At 40.7% G+C, this 21,590-nt stretch overlaps 1 protein-coding gene across 1 annotated transcript in view; it reads left to right on the forward strand.

The window, feature by feature from the left end:
• The window catches only part of KCNH1 (potassium voltage-gated channel subfamily H member 1), a 378,677-nt gene that overhangs the window by 71,303 nt on the left and 285,784 nt on the right, over window positions 1-21,590 (forward strand). Inside the window, exon 6 of the mRNA XM_042975709.1 lies at window positions 5,239-5,631. Within this exon, the coding sequence (XP_042831643.1) occupies window positions 5,239-5,631 (393 nt within the window). The remainder of the gene's footprint in view (window positions 1-5,238; window positions 5,632-21,590) is intronic.

The raw sequence follows: 21,590 nt of genomic DNA on the forward strand, positions 1-21,590 counted from the left end.
ACAACCCTCCACATCTAGCTTCACACCTCAGTCAATCCCCTTTGAACACATGATATAGGAATAGAAGCGGGGGGGGGAGAATCTGCGGTCAACCTGGAGTTTGGGGGAGGTATGAAGACACTGTTGACTCAGGCCTCATTCAAGCAGGGCTTCATAGTGTCCCGGAAAGGTTGGGAATCCACTTAGAAATAATTATGGATTATATTCAAGTGTCACAGGAACAGCCATTTTTCTCTAAAAAGGCATTTCCTCCTGAGGGCTTGTTACCAAGAATCCTGGAGCTCCAGGCAACTTTGCTGTACCATCAGCAGGTGGCTGCTTACTTGTGGATTCCTTTAAGTTCTTGCTCAATAGTCTTATCACCCAGACTGTATTTTGCAAACAATACAATAAACCACTAATTAAGTCACCTACCTTTCCCCTGCCTTTCCCTTAGCTCAATGCCCAGGACCTCTTCTTTACAATGCTTGTAATTCATCTATATTCATTGACTTTGTAAAATTAAACTTCTTATTTTGAGATAACCATAGCTTCCACATGGAAGAAATAATACATAGAGATCCCATGGGCTCTACCTCAGTTTCCCTGGATGGCAGCTTCCTGCAAAACTATAGAACAATAGGGGCGCCTGGGTGGCGCAGTCGGTTAAGCGTCCGACTTCAGCCAGGTCACGATCTCGCGGTCCGTGAGTTCGAGCCCCGCGTCAGGCTCTGGGCTGATGGCTCGGAGCCTGGAGCCTGTTTCTGATTCTGTGTCTCCCTCTCTCTCTGCCCCTCCCCCGTTCATGCTCTGTCTCTCTCTGTCCCAAAAATAAATAAAAAACGTTGAAAAAAAAATTAAAAAAAAACTATAGAACAATATCACAGCCAAGATACTGACATTGGTACAGTCAAGATACAGAATATTCCACTGCCACAAGAAAGCCTTGTGTTGCTTTTGTATAGCTACACTCACTTCCTTTCTGCCCTCATGCCCTCCGTAAGCCCTTGGCAACCATTAATTTGTTCTCTTTTGGTATAATTTTGTCCTTTCAAGGATCTTGTGTGAATGGAATCATGTAGTACCTTATCTTTGGGGATTGTTTTTTTCAGTCCAGCTCACTGCATGTATCAATAGTTTGTACCCTTATATTGCTGAGTATTTTCTGTAGTGTGGATGTACTGTGGTGTACCTAACCATTTATCTGTTGAAGGACATCTGGGTTCTTTCCAGTTTTTAGCCATTAGGAATAATGCTCTGTAAATATTCATGTACAGGTTTTTGTGTGAGCGTAAGTTTTCATTTTAATGGGATAAATGCCCAGGATTGTAATTGCTGGGTCAATGCAACAGCAGTTGCATATTTGGTTCAACTGCAGAATTCTTTCCTGGAGTGGTTGTACCATTTGATGTTGACACTGACAGTATACGAGTGCTCCAGTTTATCTGCATTCTCACCAGCCTTTGGTGTTGTCACTCTTTTCTAGTTCAGCCATTCTCATAGGTGAGTATTGATAGCTTATCATTATATTAATTTGCATTTCCCAGATGGCACATCTTTTCATGGGCTTGTCTGCCATCTGTATATGCTTTTGGAGGAAATGTCCCTTCATGCCTTTTCCTCATTTTCTGATTGGATTGTTTGTTTTTTTTTACTGTTGAGTTTTGAGATTATACATTATACATCATATATTCTAGATACTATTTCTTTGTGGGGTATGTGGTTTGCAAAAAATCTTCTCTAGGTCATAGTGTGTCTTTTCATCCTCCTAAAAGAGCATTCTGCTCTTGGTGGGTGGAGTGTTTTATAAATATCAACTAAATTCTGTTGGTTGATGATGTTGTTGGGTTATGCTATATCCTTGCTAATTTTCTGTCTGGTTGTTCTATCAAAGATTGTGAGAGAAGTGTGTGGACTGGACTGTTTCCCCTTTCAGTTCTACCAGTTTTTGCTTCGCACGTATTCAGAGCTGTCTGGTATATACACATCAGGGTTTCTATGTCCTTATGAATTGACCCTTTTATCATTATGTAAGACACTTTTCTGTCTCTGTTGTTCAGATTGGGTAATTTCTATTGTTTCCTCTTCAAGTTTCACTGATTGTTTCCTCTTTCCCCTCCATTTTGCTGTTGAACGTATCTACTGAAATGTTTACATTGGTTATTGCATTTTTGGTTCTAAAATTGATATTTGGTTCATCTTTATATCTTCTCTTTCTTTGCTGGGACTTTCTACTCTTTTGCTATTTCTGACACTTTCTATTTTTTTTTTCATTTGTTTCAAGCATGTTTGTAATTGCCTGTCCAAGCATTTTTAGGATGGCTGTTTAAAAATCTTCATCAGATATTTCTGACATCTCTGTCATCTTGATGTTGACACCTATTGGTTATTTTTCATTCATTTGATATTTACCTATTTCTTGGCATAACAAGCGATTTTTGGTAAAAATGGGCATTTTGGAAATTTTATGTTTGGAACTCTGGATCTTATTTAAGCTTTTGTTTTAGGTGGCTTCCTTTGACCTGAATATGGCAGAAGAAGGGGGAGGTATCCCCTCATTTCTACCAGGTTGGGGTAGAAGTTTAGGTTTTTAACCCAGCCTCTATTGACACCTAGGGGTGCTGCTTGTTATCTCTGGGTCGGGGTGAGAATTCTGTTGCCCATTGAACTTACACTGATACCTCCCTGTCTTGTGGGCAGAGGTGGCTTCATTACTTCTGGGTGGACATGGAAATCCAGGCTTCCTACTGGGCCTTTTCCAGCACTAGCCCCATAGGGAGGAGGAGAAAAAGGAGGAGGTTGAGTGCTTCATTACAACTTTGAGATGGGGGAAATCTAGCTTCCTAGTAGCCTTTGCTGGCCTGGGTAGTTATGGGGCCACCCATTTTACTGTGCTGCTTGCCTATGGTAGAGTGGTTATTATCTAACAATTTTCTGTCTCGGGAGGCTGCCCCTTTCCCATTCTTGTCACTATAGAGAGTGGGCTTTTGTTGGAACGTTTTTTTATCTGCATCCACTGGTCTTTCCAGGTTCTTGGCTTCTTTAGCTTTAAGTCTGGGAATACATGAGGCACAAAGAAAACCCAGAGAACACATCTCTGTTATGCCTAGGCAGTTTTTTGCTTTTTTCCTCTTTCAGAGTCTTAAATTTGTGTTAAATGTAATGTCCAAGATGTTTAGCTGTACTTAGAGGAGGAGTAGAAAAAGTGTGTCTACTTTATCTTTCTGGAAGTGAAAGTCCCTTACAATTTATTTTTATTTGCTTTATTCTTATAGGTCTCTCTCTTTTCTCCTTTGCGGTTTCAGGGCTCAAGCTTCCTTAACCACACTTGTATAAATTCCTTTCCATGGGAAGAGAAGTTAAAATCCCAAGCCTAGAAGGGCTATGTGCATCGGGCGGAGGGGTGGAAACAGTTCCCGTACCCAAAGATGTACACTGGGCACTCTATAGATTTCTGGCTTTCTTTCACTTGCCTTTTAAGGCCTGGAGCCAACCATAGAGGAGACAAGGATATTCAGATTATTTTATATTCACTAAGGGCTCTTTATCCTCTAGGGGAAATACAAGTTCTCATTACACAAGAGGAAGTTTCACCTAGAGGTTTATAAGAACCTGTAGGTGGCACAGAGGAGCAGCTGGGGGTAGGGGGTGAGGGTCCCTTCCAGCTTGGCCTGGCCTCTGAAAGCTGGCTACTGAGTGTGAAACCCATCTGTGATACTTTCTTGGAGCTGAGCTTCTCTGGACTTCATCCTTCACTGAGTCTGCTTCTGCAAAAGCCTATTATTTAGGGAAATGTAACCTTGATGTGAAACAGCATGTGTTTCTAATCCAGCTAGACCTAGTCTGGGGCTTGGTTCCATCTTTTGCTAGCTGTATGACCTTGAAGTTCAGTCATCCACTTAAAAACCATCCTGTAGTGCCTGCCTACTCTGGGCCAGCCACGATGCTGGGTTTTGGGACAGAGTAGTGGTACTTTCCACTGCTCCCTTTCCTTTCCTTTCTGACCATAAGCACATCATCAGCTGGTTTTATGTAAAAAATATGTAAAAAAATCAGACTACTTTACCCCATCACCTCATCTCTTTCCCAGGCTGTTATAACAAGTCCCCTGAGTCTGTTCTTTGCTCTAATCCTCTGCCTCAATTCATTATCTACATAGTAGCCAGGGTGATCTTTTAAAAACACGCACCAGATTAATGTTCTTTTGTTAAACCTCTCCAGTTCCACTCAGACATACTGGGAATGAAGTCCAGTCCCTCCTCATGGCCCACTAGGTCCTGTGTGGTCTGGTTTCCGCTCCCCCTCTGAGCTCATCTGGCATCCCTTTCCCATCATCCAGTCGGCTTTGGTCATGCCAGACTTCCCTTTTTGCCTGAAAACATCAAGCTTGTCCCCCCCTGGGGTTATTTGCTAGTTATTATCTCTGCCTCAGATAGTTTTTCATACAAGTTTGAATAGATGGTTTCTGGTTGACATTAATAGTTTCAGTTCAAATGCTGTTCCTCCCCTGCTCTTTATGTCATATTCTATCCAGTCACCATGTCCCTACCCCTTCCTCTTAGTTAGCTCTTATCACAATTTGAAGTTATCTTGATTTGTCTACTAGTCCCAGCTCCACGAGAGCAGGCATCACACTGTTTCCTTCATTGCTGTACATCCAGCATCTAGGACAGTTCCTGGCACAGAACGGTGAATATTTGTTGAGTAAAGTTGCTTAATCCTCTTCAGCCTCAGTTTCTGACTTGTTGCATTGGAATAATAATTAGCCAACAATACAGGGTTGTGTTTAGAATTAAGTGAGATAATAAATGTATGTGAGGTACTTAGTACAATGCTTGGCTCACAGGAAGCCAAATAATAGATTTTCATTGTTTCCTCATGATTATATTATAATGTTCACTTCGATTCTCTCATACTCCTCTAGTACCCCCCCCCCCCGCCTTTTTTTTAAGAGAGTTAGTGTGAGTAGGGGAGGGGCAGAGGAAGAGGGAGAGAGAGTATCTTAAGCAGGCTCCATGCCCAGTGCAGAGCCAGACGTGGGACTTGGTTTCATGAACTGCAAAATCATGACCTGAGCCGAAATCAAGAGTTGGAGACTCAACTGACTGAGCCACCCAGGCACACTCTCTAGTACCTGTTTTTGCTCCTAACGATCCATCTGGAGTCTCATGAGCATTTAATAGTGACAGATGCTGATTGGTCAGATGCTTGCAATGAAATCCTAACTTAGTTCTCTCTTGATCATGTTTTTCTGTACAGGTTCTACAGCTGGGCTCAGACATCCTTCCCCAGTACAAGCAAGAGGCACCAAAGACTCCCCCTCACATCATCTTACATTACTGTGTTTTTAAGACCACGTGGGATTGGATCATTTTGATCTTAACCTTCTACACAGCTATCCTGGTCCCTTACAATGTCTCCTTTAAAACCAGGCAGAACAACGTGGCCTGGCTGGTTGTGGATAGCATCGTGGATGTGATCTTTTTGGTGGACATTGTGCTGAATTTTCATACTACTTTTGTTGGACCAGCTGGGGAGGTGATTTCTGACCCCAAACTCATCCGCATGAACTACCTGAAGACGTGGTTTGTGATTGACCTTCTGTCCTGTTTGCCATATGATGTCATCAACGCTTTTGAGAACGTGGATGAGGTTAGTGCCTTTATGGGTGATCCAGGGAAGATTGGTTTTGCTGATCAGATTCCACCACCCCTGGAGGGGAGAGAGAGTCAGGTACATGCCTCAAATCTCAGACCTTGTTGTCATGTCTTGAAAGCTGAATAAATGTGGGTGGTCAACAGAAGAGTAATTACATGGGTGGGAACTAGCATGGCTAATGTCTGGAACAGAGGGAGCATGCTTGATAGATATCCTCGCCTGCTGTTTTTGTCCTTTGGAGGTTTGGAGGCCCTGCATGTCCATGAATGGATGTGGAAGAGACCAGAAGCTTCCTTCTTATTTTACGTGGAGTGCAAGCCACTGGCTCAGGGGGGGTGGGGCTGCAGAAGCAGGCATGCATTGCCACTGCATTGGTGAATCTTTCACTTGGTATGCAATTGCTGAATGCCTACTTACTGATTATTCTAATTATGGGGATTTTTGTATCATCTGCTGCTGACCTTTGGCTGTTGCATAACTAATTAACTCCTGGCAACAGGGATGCAATTTAACCCCCAGGTTTGCTTGCTTTTTTTTTTTTTTTTTTTTGTAAATGTTGGAAAAGAATGACTTGTTACTTGGCAATGACCACTGGAATTCAGCGGTCCATACTGTCCCTTGCATACATTTGCCGAGGGAGTCAGGCTACGGTCAAGTTCGCCCTGTGACTAAGAGGAGTAGTGCTATTGCTGGATTACGCTGCTTTGGATTGTTAGTCCTGCAGGCAATGGAGGGGATGAAGAGAAAAATGCTCTTTAAGTGTATTGGAATTAGGACATGCTCAAACAGTCAGTGAATGGGTGCCTGGGACGAGTTGCACAAGGAAGTGGCCACTGGCCTGGTTCAGGTGATTTTCTCCTTTGAAAAAGCAAGGATATCATGTCATCGCAAAGGAAAATGCAGATTCTTATCCAGCTTAAGTGTTACATGGGAGTTGTTCTTTCTTTTTCCTGCTGCCTACTTGATCCTCCAAATACATTAAAGATCAAGTAGTTCATCTGGTAAATCTTCAGCATCATGTAGCAGTGGGCCCTCACTGCCTCAGATTACCGAGGGTCCTAGAAATCTCAGTCTGGCTAGGGTGTTACCTGGGTGGGTAATTCAGGAAGCCATCTGGAGACTGAGTTGAGGCAAGATTCACTCTCTGGGCTAAAGAGCTAATGGGACTAGTCTTGAGATAATTGGAAGGAACAGCCAGCTCCCTGCCAAGACCACAGGGCCTGGCCAGTGACTGTGACTTGCTGGTGGCATAATGATACCTCTCAGCCTTCAGATCAGTGTCAGTAATGGGTGAGGACTCCAGCCCTTTTCTCTTTGAGAACCCAGCTATCTACTACTTCTCTCTCCAGGAACTGATGTTGAGATGCTCTAAACCCAGAACAACCCCTGCTTTTATCTGTGTGGTGTGTTTTAATGTACTTTGAAATCCCAATGACTAATGCTCTGGGTGGCTTGTGTGGATTTTGTAGCTGTATTGGATGAGTGAGACTGATCATTTACAAGAATGAAATTGTCCCTGAAGTGAATGTTGGGATTCTTCAGTGTGAATTTGAGTACACGTTGGGAATGATATTTTTCTCTGTGAGCACATTTCTAGATTTTATGTTAGTGAGGAAAGTATTATCATTTTGGCTCAGATAAGTGAATGATTTCAGCCTAAAAGAGCTTCTCCTACACATATGGGAAATGAAATTTAACTTAAAAAAAGAACCTCTCGAGTTTTAAAAATAAACCATTTGCTATTTAGAGCAATAGCATTGAAAAATTGCAGATAAATAGAACAGTTCTTTGGCTTCTGCAGGTTCTTGTTAAACATTGGCAGAGCCATAAACACATTTGTAAATGTGTCAAGATTACCTCGTCGGTTAGCAAAGCAGGGCTTCTCCTCAAGCTCTGTATGTCAGGTTAGAAGTCCTTTGCCATCAATCGTGAGTACCCCTGACATGGTTTCTGATTTCCATAGTCACTAAGTAGATTGGCTGATAAGAAAAACGCCAGTTACCCGTAGCTTTCTAGTTGGAAAGGGTTTAGCATCAAAGCTCTCACTACCAACTCTTGGTCATAAATAATAATATGAGTATTAAGGGGCTATAGCTATGATTTGCTTCCATAAAGACTTGATTTTGTATTTAGTGATTTCTTTTCAAGCTTTGGCTGATACCTGAAATAATGCCTTTTCATAACATCCGTTGTGGTTTGGGGGAAGTCAGCACTAGGAAACTGAAGATTTGGCTCCTGGGCCTCTTGGTATCACCTGTTAAGACAGCTGGGGCTTTCCAGGGGCACCTGGGTGGCTTGGTGGTTAAGCATCTGACTTCTGATTTTGGTTCAGGCCATGATCTCGAGGTTTGTGAGTTCAAGCTCCACTTCAGCCTCCACACACACGGAGCCTGCTTGGGATTCTCTCCCTGTCTCTCCCTGCCCCTCCCTGCTCTCTTTCTCTCTCTCTCTCTCAAAAAAAAAAAAAAAAAAAAAAAAAAGAAGGAAAAAAAAAAGCAAAAAAAGCTGGACTTTGTGCAAGACATTTAGCTTCTCTGGATCACAGTTTTCCTATCTATTCCTAGCTATATTTCCTATCTATGGCTACCTTTCCTGCCTGAAGGCATGGCCTCTGTGCAGTGGAATATTTGAGTTCCCTACTAGCTGCAAAGTGAGTTTGAGGAGTTGTAAAATCTCACCTGTGTTCATTTTACCTCTAGGAGCTGATGATAAAAAAACAAGAAGCCCAGCACTTTGACCTCCTACTTGCAGTGGGGGTGGGAGGAAGGTGGGATGGGAGGAGGACTCAGAGCCCAGGAGGACCACGAAGGTCATCCAGTTCAACCCTCTTAACTCACAAATAAGGGAACAGACTTGGAGAATATGACTCATTCAAGAGGATCCAGCAAATCATATGGTTACAGCAATATTGAGTCTCCTTCTGACTCCTCTATATTCTTATATATTTTTTTACATGTTTATTTATTTTAGAGACAGAGAGACAGAGCGCAAGTAGGGGAGGGGCAGAGAGACACAGAGACAGAGACTGAAACAGGCTACAGGCTCTGAGCTGTTAGCACAGAGCCTGATGAAGGGCTCAAACCCACAAACTGTGAGATCATGGCCTGAGCTGAAGTCGGACACTTAACCGACTGAGCCACCCAGGCGTCCCAACTCTTTTCTATTCTTAATAGTGAAAGAATGGATAAAATAGGAACAAAACATTGATGGGCATAGTTGAGTCCAAACTGACCAAGAAGCTTCCAAAGTCGGTGGCTCACCCCTTGGCCTGGTTGTGGTGGTGGGGAAGTTGGGCACTGCATATGAGGAGTGGGTACATCTGTATTCCCCGCAAAGCAACTGTGTTGGTGATGAGATGGGCAGTTGAGGCACTCTCTGAGGGACAGACCCAGCATGGTTTCCCAGGCATAGGCCTTTTGTTGAAAGACACCATTAATTTAGTGGGAATGGAAGTTTGCGGGGCGGCGGTGGTGGGGGTGGTTTAGAGGAGGTTGGGGAGGGCATGAAAGGTATCCCAACTGTTGAACCTGGATTACGCTGGATAAGAAAATTCTGATTAATGACTCAGCGGTTTCCCATCCGCTGCCTGCTGTCTTCTCGCACTCACTGTATCGTGGAGTTGCTGATCTAAGGTTGCAACTCCCTCTGCTCTAGTCCCTTTCTTTGGGGGAGTGTGAGGAGAAAAAAACATACTGACGCATTTCTCATAAAAAATACATGGAGCTGAATTCTCTCTGGTGTCTTCCTAATTATACCAATGGAACTGTATCCCAGTGGGGACCACCAAAGAAGAGGAATGTGTGGTGGTGGCTTTACCATCTGTGTGTGTCGGGGTGGGGTGGGGGGACTGGGGTGTGGGGGTGGGGTGGGGGCTCTTGAAGTGAAGACCCACCCAAGGCTTGGGTCAAGAAAGAACCAGGTTAAATTGCTAATGCCAGCCATTGTGAATCCAGTCCTGTGGATGTCGCCCACCTCCATGATTTAAGCCACACAAATGATCCCTTTTGACTCAACTTGTTTCACTTATGGAGATGGCCTCCATTTGCGTCATTGTCCAGTCTGTTGGTAATAATCTGTTTTGGAGGCTGTTTGGGAATATGTTTGCACATTAGTTAAACTGGTGGGAGCACAAAAGGTCTGGAAATGGGGTGAACCGACGCTTCAGTGGGTATGCTGAAGCAAAAGCCAAATGGGTCTCTCTCAAGCGCTTAGCGGATTACTGGCCTGGCGTGCTTCATGGATTAGAGACGGAATTATTCTTCACAAAACATATTCCCTTTCCCCAGGAAGCCTTATTGCCTACTGCCATTGGAGTGCACAGGGGGAGAATGCAGCCAATCAGGCTACCTCGCAGGTCACAGTTCTGGGGCCAAGAGCTTCCTCCATCCCTGGCTCTGTAACTTGGGATGGCAGCACCACCAGCTGGTGCCGGTGACACAGCTGACCCTTGCCAAGAGCCCTCTCTCACAGGAGATGTTCCCCTTAGAGCAGAACAGGACTGAGGAGTGAAAAGATAAATAGTATGGACAACAGCTTCCCTTTAGCTAGTGTGTTTAACTTTCCAAAACATTTCATACAGATTATCTTTATTCTAACTCTCCTGTGGCCATGCACAAACTGCAGTGAACTACGAGGAAGGCAGTTTGTCAGTCAGGAGTTCCTCTGCTACCCAGCTGTGCAAACTTGTGCAAGCGTTCACTCTTCCTGGACTCTGTTTGTGTCACCTGCAAGCTGGGTCCATCCCAGCTTTAACTTTATGGATCTAGGGCACCTACTATCCTGGCTTTGCTGATGAGGGGAAAGGACCAGGCCACCCAGGTAGTGAAATGGGGCTTCATTCAGTCTCTGACTTCTAGGCTTGCACTTTTCCCCAGGCAGGTCATGCTGCCTTATCACAGAATTGGAGCCAGAGTGAACCAAGCTGTGCATGTCGGTGCCCAAGTCTCCCTTTCTGAATCATTCCCCAGCATGGCCACTTCTGCTTCCCTCCTACACCACGGACAGGTGAGAGGTTTGAGCGGTCAGCATGGGCGACCCTAAGTGGAGGTTGCTGGTCCACATGTGCAGGGCTGGACAGTGAGTGTGAAGATCACAAGTGACTCCAGCGGTCGGTCATCTGCCCTGCTTCTCTCTCCTTGGCAGATGGACTCCTTTCTAAGTTCCCCTAGGTTCACTGTTCCTGGCGCTTTCAGGCTTTCACTGATGCTGACAGCAAATTGGACCCCCATGTGTTCTCAGCCTGTAAATTTGTGGTTGTCAGTCCTAACCTGTGGTTTTTATTTAGGTGGATGGACACCAGTTTAATTTTCACACAGGTGACTCCTGTGAGGTCAGCCGGAAGTCATGAGATGACCTGGGATTTCCTTTCCTAGAGTCCCAGCAATAGAGGCCATATCTATGGCTTGTAGTAGCAATTAAAAAAAATTAAGTCTTTTTCAGAGCAGTTTTAGGTTTATAGAAAAATGGAACAAAAAATGCAGAGACCACAGTTTCCCCTGTTGTCACCGTCTTGCATCAGTGTTGACATTGGTGATAGCCAATGTTGATACATTATTATTAGCTGAAGTTCATAGTTGACTCTAGGACTCATTCTGTGTAGAGCACATTCTAAGGGTTTGACATGGCTCCATCATTATGTATCATACATAATGTTTCACTGCCCTAAACATCTCTTTGCTCCACCTGTTCATCCTGCCCTCCTCCCTAATCCCTGGCAACCACTGACCTTTTTACCGTCTCCATAATTTTGCTTTTTAAGAATGTCATATAGTTGGAATCATATGGTATGCTGCTTTCACTTAGTAATATGTATGTAAGGTTTCTTCATGTCTTTTCGTGGCTTGAAAGCTCATTTCTTTTCGTTGGTGAGCAATATTTTGTTGAGTGGATGTACCATAATTTATTCAGTAAGAGCAATTAAAAAAGATACTGAAAACCATTGGTTATTCAAGCCTGATCAGTGCAGGCTTTGTCCTGGGATTTCCTCTTCCTGTGGGTCCCTTGGACACTGAGAGTGGACAGGAGCTGAGACCCTGGCAGGCAGACTGACATGTCTCAGCAGCCTGTGGTATCTCCTGGATAAACACTGACAGTGTTTAATTTAACACAAGTTGTTATGTCTGACAGGAAAGCAAACGTGCTATACTAGCCTCACGTTTCATATGCTTTTCCTTGGCATTTCTTTTATTTTTGCGCTATTTGTACATCCAATTTTGGCAAAACAAAAGAGGACAGGAGCAGACACACTATAGTTTTCATGTACATGTCTTGTTATGGGCACGAAGTACTGCTGATAGGCATGTTTCTCTTTTGCCAGCTCACAGCAGTGGCCAGGGGCCAAGGTCTGATGGCAGTGATGTTACCCGTGTTGTTGTTGTCTCCTCCATCTTACCCGTGAGGGGAATCCAGCCTAGATCTTTCCCTCTTATTTTTTATTTATTTTTAAAATCAGCCTTCTTCCTAACTTGTGCTCAGAGCTCATAAAGGACTGTGGAGATCCTTGGAGCAACATAGACTCAACTACTACCATGCCTCATTTCCCTCTGCTTTCTAACTGTTCTCCCCTAGGCTCTGTTCTGGCCAACTCCAAGTTCTATTTCTCTTTTAATTCTCCACCAGCTTTTCTTGGTACCTCTTTAGGGTTGTTCCTTCTTTAAAGAATCTTATTGACTTGGGTGATCAGGGATGGGAATACAACTCTTCAAAGAGCTTGCAGCCTGATGGGGGCCACAGGTGATTGACGCCGGCAGAGAATGTGAGAGGTGCTGTTCTAGGGGTCAACTCAGGGTATTGTGGCTTACAACTGGGGAGTACTTAGCCTAGTGAGAGCATCCAGGAAGGCTTCCTGGAGGAGATGGCTGGGGTTAGATTGGTGAGGAATAAGGAGGGTGTTCTTGGAAGAGGAGAGAGCATATGCAGAGGAGTTTGCTGTTAGGGCTGAGCAAGGCATTCACTGTGCCAAAGCAGAGTTGGCACTGGGGGAGGGAGGAGTAGTGAGAGGGAGGCAAGATCCAGTGACAGAATCCTGGAGGCCTTCCAAGGAGCTTACATTTTATCATGTGGTCAAGAAGAAACCGTTAAGGGTTTTCATTAGATGTGTAACATGATCTGACTTTGATTTTTTTTAATGTTTATTTATTTATTTATTTATTTATTTATTTATTTATTTATTTATTTATTTATTTATTTATTTATTTATTTATTTATATTATGAGAGAGAGAGCTCAAGCAGGGGTGGGTCAGAGAGAAAGGGAGGCAGAGATGCTCAAGCAGGCTTTCCCCTGCCAGCGTGAGCCCGATGCGCGGCTCGAAGTCACAAATCCTGAGATCATGAAACCAAGAATTGGATGCTTAACCTACTGAGCCACCCAGACACTCAATCTTTGATGTTGAAGGTGTATCCAGGTGAGAGGGAGAGGGAAATATCACATCTCCCCTCCTGTAGTTCCCTTGAACCCAAAGCTGTCAGGCTGTTCCCTCCACCCCTGCACTGAAGCAACCACCACCTCCCTGCCCCAGATCTCCCATTCCTCTGGCCCTCACCCCAATACCTGGCCAAGCCCCCACCCCGAATCCTGATTGGACCCAGTTCTCTGGCTCCTCCAGGCTGTGCTCCAGTGCCTCAGCGTGACTGGAGAATCCATCCATGTAGACCCACCCTTAGCACACTTGGGGTGCCTACTGTGTTTCTCCAGGCACTGCCTTCCAGGGCAGGTCATTTGTTCCCCTAACCCATTGAAGTCTGGCTATCACCTCCACCCCTACTCTGAGCCTTGCTCATAAATCAAGTGACTGCATGTGGGGGTTTATTGTTGGACTCTGTTACCATGTTCCATTGGTTTGTCAGTTCTTAGGTCAATACCGCACAGTGTTAATTAGCATGGCCTGACAGTAAGTATTAAAATCAGTTACCTGTGTTCTTTTGCTTCAAGATTGCTATGTCTATTTTAGGTCCTTTGCACATCCGTATAAATTTTAGAGTTGGCTTGCCAGTTTCCGCTCCAACCCAAAAAAACCTGTTGGGATTTTCGACCAATTTGGAGAGAATGGAAGTCTTCATATTAAGTTTTCCAAATGTTGACCATAGAATATCCTTTAATTTAGGTCTTTTTTAATTAGCAATATATTAGCAAAATATTCTTAGCAATATTTTGTTGCTATTCTTTTTTTGTTGATATTGTTAAACTTATTCCTAGACACCTAGTGTCTTCAGCACTCTGTAAATGGGACTTTTAAAATTTTCATTTCCTAATTACTTTTTGCTGGTTTAAAGTGTTTTTTGTTTATTGACTTTGCAGCAGAGTTACCAAATTTGCTTATTAATTTGAATATTTTATAGGTTACTTAGAAGTTTTTACATGTACGATCATGTCTTTGTGAATAAAAACTACTTTACCCTTTTTTCTCTGCAACGTCTTTATACTTTTAGTATTATTATTACTTTTTGACTTAGTCTTTGCTAGGATCTATAATATAATGTTGAATGGAAGTGGCTATAGCAGACATCCTTCTCTTGCCTTTCATCTCAGGGGGAATATGTTCAGTGTTTCACCATTAAGTATATTATTGACGTTAGTTGTTTATAAATATACTCTTTGTTAGATTAAGGACCGTCTCTTATATTCCTGGTTTTCTGAGAATTTTTATCATTAATGGGTTTTAAATTTCACCAAATAATTTTTCTGTCTTTATTGAAATAATGTTTTTTCCTCCTTTAATTTAATAATATTATTTATTAATTTCTTCCTTTAATTTATTAATTTATTAGTTATTAACTTATTAATCAATTATGTTGGTTGACTTATTTTTATTTTTGAGAGAGAGAGAGAATGTGTGTGTGTGGGGGGGGGAAGGGCAGAGAGAGAGAGGGACAGAGGATCTGAAGCGGGCTCTGTGCTGACAACAGCGAGCCCCATGTGGGGCTCCAACTCATGAACCACGAGATCATGACCTGAACTGAAGTTGGACACTCAACTGACTCAGCCACCCAGGCACCCGGATTGATTGACTTTTGAGTGTTGAATTAACCCTGCAGTCTGGAATAAATCCTAGTTGGTCATGATGTATTGTACTTTTTTATAACTGTAAATGATTTTCTAATATTTTATTTAGGGGTTTTGCATTTATGTTCATGAGAAGTGTTGGCCTCTAATAATTTTTTCCTCGTGATATCCTTGTCAGGTATATGCAGGGAAGTGTATCTTCTTCCACTATTCTCTGAAAGAATTTGTAAGATGAGACTTTCCAGATATATAGGAATATAGGACCATTCAGGTATTTTTTTTTTTCTCATGTCAGGTTTGCATTGTTAAAGATTTGGCCATTTCTTCTAGTGTGTCAAATGTATTGGCAAGAAATTACACATAATTTATGGTTATTTAAAAAAACTTTTTTAAATGTTCATTTTATTTTTGAGACAGAGAGACAGAGCATGAGCAAGGGAGGGGCAGAGAGAGAGAAAGAGAGAATCCCAAGCAGGTTCCAGGCTCTGAGCTGTCAGCACAGAGTGGAGCTCGAACTCATCAACCGTGAGATTAAGACTTGAGCCAAAGTTGGACGCTCAACTGACTGAGCCACCCAGGCGCTCAATTTTAAAGAAATGTTGGATCTATAGTGATTTCCTTTATTATTCATTGGTCATTTGTGTCATCTCTCTGTTCATCTTAATAAGTTTTGGTAGAGTTTTCTCAATTACATTAATCTTTTCAAAGAACCAACTTTTGGCTTTGTTAATTAATTGTCTGCTTTATATTTCATTGATTTTTGCTCTTATTTGTATATTTTCTTCTACTTTTCTGGGGCATTTAGTTTATTAGGATTAGCCTCCCCCCCCAACCAGGTTACTGGGATGGAATTATGGATTATTCAAGCAAAGATTTAATATGTGAACTTAAAGCTATTTAAATTTTTTTAATGTTTATTATTGAGAGAGAGAGAAAGAGAGAGCGAGAGCGCATGCATGCCAGACAGAGAGGGAGACACAGAATCTGAAGCAGGCTCCAGGCTCAAGGCTGTAAGCACAGAGCCCGATGTGGGGCTCGAACTCATGAACTGTGAGAACATGACCTGACCGAAATTGGAGGCTTAACTGACTGAGCCCCCCAGGAACCCCTAAGGCTATTTTATCTCTAAAGACCTTTTAAGATCATCCCAGAAATTTTGACTTGTCATAATCTCATTATTCAGTTCAAAACACTTCTTATTTCTTTTGTTTCAAAGTGTGTTGCTTAATTTTCAATCTTTTGATAATTTTCTACTTACCATTTTATTACTGATTTCTAGATTAATTTCTTAGTGGTAAGAAAGTACACTATATGATTTCAATCCTTGAATTTTGTTGAGACTTGCTTCATGGTTTAGTATCTGGTCTATTTTGGTAAATATTCTATATGAAATTGCCAAAAATATATATTTTGAAACTGTTGAGTGTTTATTCTCTATAGACTAATTAGGTCAGGTAGATATATATTTTTTAATTTAAATTTTAGTTAGCCAGCATACAGTGCAATATTGATTGCAGGAGTGGAATTTAGTGATTCATCACTTAACATATAACACCCAGTGCTCATCACAAGTGCCCTCCTTAATACCCATTACCCATCTAGCCCATCTCCCACATACCTCCCTCCATTAACCCTCAGTCTGTTCTCTATCATTAAGAGTCTGTCATTAAACAAACATTGTGGTTTGTTTCCTTCTCTCCTCTTCTCCCACCCCTTCCCATGGATTCATCTGTTTTGTTTCTTAAATTTCACATATCAGTGAAATCATATGGTATTTGTCTTCCTCTGATTTACTCATGTCACTTAGCATAATGCATTCTGGCTCCATGATGTTGTTGCAAATGGCAATATTTCTTTCTTTTTGGTGGCTGAGTAATATTCCATTGTGTATATATACCACATCTTTATCCATTCATCGGTTGATGGACATTGGGCTCTCTCCACAGTTTGCTTATCATTGATAAGGCTGCTGTATAAACATTAGGGTGCATGTATCCCTTCAAATCTGTATTTTTGTATGCTTGGGTAAATACCTAATAGTGTAATTGCTGGATCATAGGGTAGTTCTATTTTTAGTTTGTTGAGGAACCTCCACATTGTTCTCTAGAGTGGCTGCACCAGTTTGCATACCCACCCAACAGCACATCCTTGCCAGCACCTGTTGTTTCTTGTGTTGTAAATAGAGTTTTAAAAATTGTCTGTATTACTAATTATTTTGTCTACTTGTTCTGTGAGTTACTGAGAAAGGGGTATATACAATCTTTAACTTTAATTATGGAATTTTTTTATTTCTATGAATTTTTGCTTTGTATATTTTGGAGCTATGTTACTAGATGTATACACAGGTAGGACTGCTTTGTCTTCTTGTTGAATGAGTTCTTTTGTTGTTATTAAATATTCCTGTTTTTATTTAATAATACTTATTGCATTTAAGCCTACTTTGAGGTTAGCATAGACACCCAACTTTCTTTTGGATAGTGTCTGCATGGCATGCCTTTTTCCATTTCTTTTCTTTACATTTCCTGTGCCTTATTTACTGAAGTATAGTTGACAAACAATGTTACATTAGTTTCAGGTGTACAACATAGTGATTGGATAGCTCTGTGTGCTGTGCTAACTACAACTGTAGCTACTATACAACACTATGGCAATAATGTTGACTATATGCCCTACGCTGTACCTTTAATCCTGTGATTTATTCATTCCATAACTGGAAGCCTGTACCTCCTACTCTCCTTCACCCATTTTTTTCCTGTACCCCCGCACCCTTCCCTCTGGCACCATCGGTTTGTTCCCTATATTTATGGGTCTGTTTATGCTTTTTTGTTTGTTCGTTTGTTTTGTTATGTAGATTCCACATATAAGTGAAATCATATGGTATTTGTCTTTCTCTGACTGACTTATTTCACTTAGCATTTTACTTTCTGGATCCACCCAAGTTGTTACAAATGGCAAGATTTCATTGTTTTCATGGCTGAGTAATATTCCAGTGTGTGTGTGTGTGTGTGTGTGTGTGTGTGTGTGTGTACCACTTATCTATTCATCTGTCGGTAGACACTTGGGCTGTTTCCATAATTTGGCTATTGTAAATAATGCTGCCATAAACATAGGGATACATATATCTTTTTGAATTAACGTTTCTGTTTTCTTTGGGTAAATACCCAGTAGTAGAATTACTGCATTTCAGGATATTTCTACTTTTTATTTTTGGAGGAACCTCCATACTGTTTTCCACAGTGGCTGCACCAATTTACATTACTACAAACAGTGCCTAAATGTTCCTTTTTCTCCACATCTTGGCCAACACTTGTTATTTCTTTTTGATAGTAGCCATTCTGACAGATGTGAGGTGATATCTCACAGTGGTTTTGATTTGCATTTCCCTGATGATTAGTGATGTTGAGCATATTTTCATGTGTCTGTTGGCCATCGATGTTTCTTGTTTGGAATAATGTCTATTTAGGTTCTATGTCCATTTTTTAAATTGGATTATTTATTTATTTATTTATTTACTTATTGGTGTTGAGTTGTATAAGTTCTTTATATATTTTAGCTATTAACCCTTAATTAGATATATCATTTGCTTTATCTTCTCCACTCAGTACATTGCCTTTTCATTTTATTAATGGTATTCTTCCACAGTGCAAAAGCTTTTTATTGTTGATGTAGTCCCAATAGTTTATATTTGCTTTTTTCCCCCTTGCCTAAAGAGACATATCTAGAAAAATGTTGCCAAGGTTGATGTCAAAGAGATTATTGCCTGTGTTTTCTCCTAGGACTTTTATGGTTTCATGTCTTGCTTAGATCTTTAATCCATGTTGAGTTTTTTTGTGTATGGTGTAAGAAAGTGGTCTACATACATTCTTTTGCATGTAGCTGTCCAGTTTTCCCGGTACCATATACTGTCTTTTTCCTACTGTGTATTATTTCCTTTTTTGTCATAGATTAATTGACCATATAAGCATGGGTTTATATACGGGATTCTCTATTCTGTTCCATTGATTTGTGTGTCTGTTTTTGTACCAGTACCGTACTGTTTTGATTATTATAGCTTTGTAATATATCTTAAAAATCTGTGATTGTGATGCCTCCAGCTTTGTTGTTCTTTCTCAAAATTGCTTTGTCTATTCAGGGTCTTTTTTGGTTCCATACAATTTTTGGGATTATTTGGTCCAGTTCTGTGAAAAATGCTATCGGTATTTTGATAGGGGTTGGATTGAATGTGTTGATAACTTTGAGTAGTATGGACATTTTAACAGTTTCTCCAATCCATGATCATGGAATATTTTTCCACTTGTCTGTGTTGTCTTTAATCTCTTTCATCAAATTTTATAGTTTTCAGAATACAGGTCTTTCACCTTCTTGGTTAAGTTTGTTCCCAGGTATTTTATTCTTTTTGGTGCAGTTGTAAATGGAATTGTTATCTTAATTTTGCTTTCTGCTACTTTGTTATTAGTATGTAAAAAAAAAAACACAACAGATTTCTGTATATTAATTTTGTATCCTGTAACTTTACTGAATTCATTTATCAGTTCTAATAGTTGTTTTGGTGGAGTCTTTAGGATTATTTGTGTATAGTCTTGTGGCCATATTTAAAAAATATATCTCTTGTAAATAGCAAAGGATTGAGTCTTTTTTATTTGTTGAAGATCTGGTCTATCAACAGTTGTCTTATAATTGGAATATTTAGTCTACTTACTTTTATCATAGTTGTTGCTATCACTGTGTTTTAGTTTGTCATCTTGCTATTTATTTTCTCTTTCCCATACTTGTTTTGTGGTTCCTATTTCTTTTTTTTCCAAGCTTCTTTGTATGAATTAAGTATTTGTTTATTATTCCATTTAATTTCCTAACTTAGTTTTTTAGTTGTATATATTTTTATTATTCCTTCAGTGCTCTCCCTAGAGATTACAGCTGGATTCTCCACATATTGAAAGCTATTCAGTTAGTACTTTTACCCCTTTGCAAACTACATAAGATATCTTCACAATAGTTTAATTCTATTTAACCTCCTTTTTACCCTTTGTGCTATTTTTGTTATAAACCCACAGGTCTTTGTTACCATTATTGTTTTAAATAGCCAATATTATTTTTTTGTTGAAAAAAAATTTTTTAATGTTAATTTATTTTTGAGAGAGAGACAGAGTGCAAGGAGGGGAGGGGCAGAGAGAGACAGAGACACAGAATCTGAAGCAGGCTGCAGGCTCCGAGCTGTCAGCGTAGAGCCCAACGTGGGTCTCGAACTCATGAACTGTGGGATCATGACTTGAGCCAAAGTCGGACACTTAACCAACTGAGCCACCCAGTCACCCCTAAGTAGCCAATATTCTTTTGTATTTATTAATATATAATATTAATACATTATTAATTATATTAATAATATTAATATATCTTCTTTTTAGTTTTGTATTTCTTGGGGGGAGGGGGATCAATTTCTTACAGCCTGAGCATCTCCTTTCGTTCTTTTTCCCAGTGCTGTTCTTTTGGTGATGAACTTTTGATTTTTTTTAATGTATTTATTTATTTTTGAGACAGAGAGAGACAGAACATGAGCAGGGGAGGGGCAGAGAGAGAGGGAGACACAGAATCAGAAGAAGGCTCCAGGCTCTGAGCTGTCAGCACAGAGCCCGACGCAGGGCTTGAACTCACAATAGTGAGATCGTGACCTGGGCTGAAGTCGGACGCTCAACCAATTGAGCCACCCAGGTGCCCCTTTTGGTGATGAACTTTTAAAATCATTTGTTTGAATGCATCTTATTTTGGATTATTTTCTCAAGGTATAAAGTCATAGGTTTCCTTTTATCTTTTTAAACCTATTAGCAATTTAAATATGTTATTACTTCTGATGAGAATTCAGATGCCATTCTTTTGTTTTTCTCCTGAACATGATGTGTCTTATTTTCCTCTGCATCTTTTAAAATTTCTTCTATATTTTTTTATTTTTAAATTTTGACTGTTAAGTTCCTGGGTCAGATTTGTTGTTGTTTGTTTATCTTGCTTCAGATTTGCTGAGATTCTTGAGTTTGTGGATTGATGGCTTTGATAATTTTTGGAAAAATCTTTGCTCTTATTTATTTTATAGAGTACTTCTGCATCCTCTTTTTTCTTTCCTTCTAGGACTCCAGTTATATAAACATATTTCATATGTTTCTTGTGTTCTGTTCTTTATTCTCTTTTCCATCTATGATTCAGGTTGACTAATTTTTATTGACCTATATTCGAATTCACTAATCCTATTTCTGCTATAATCAGTCTGCTGTTAAATCTATCTGATTAATTTAAAATATAGGTTTGGTTGATTTAAAATATAGATTTGTTTCTAGAATGTCCATTTGATTTCTTTTTTCCCCTTTTGTAATAAGTTAGTTGAGATACAATTCAGATACCACACAATTCACCCATTTAAAGTGTACAACTCAGTGGGTTTTAGTATATTTCCAGAGTTGTGCAACTGTCACCAAAATCAAGTTTAGAATATTAACAATTTAAAAAAAATTTTTTTAATATTTATTTATTTTTGAGACAGAGAGAGCAGAGCATGAACGGGGGGAAGGCCAGAAAGAGAGGGAGACACAGAATCTGAAACAGAGTCCAGGCTCTGAGCTGTCAAGCCCGATGCGGGGCTCGAACTCACGGACCACGAGATCATGACCCGAGCCGAAGTCGGACGCTTAACCGACTGAGCCACCCAGGCGCCCCTAGAATATTAACAATTTTTTAATCATGGTAAATACATAGAACATAAAATTTACTACCTGGACCATTTTTAAGTGTCCAGTTCAGTGGTGGTAGGATATTACTCATTGTCTTGGTCTCAACACTACCATTCACCCACAGAATTATTTTCACTTTGCAAGACTAAAACTCTGTGCCTATTAAACAATAACTCCCCATCTACCCATAAATGCAGGTTTTGTGTGTACTACCACCTTACTGTTGATGGAGTCTGAG

The sequence above is a fragment of the Panthera tigris genome, chromosome F3, assembly GCF_018350195.1.
Source record: "Panthera tigris isolate Pti1 chromosome F3, P.tigris_Pti1_mat1.1, whole genome shotgun sequence".
NCBI classification, from domain to species: domain Eukaryota; kingdom Metazoa; phylum Chordata; class Mammalia; order Carnivora; family Felidae; genus Panthera; species Panthera tigris.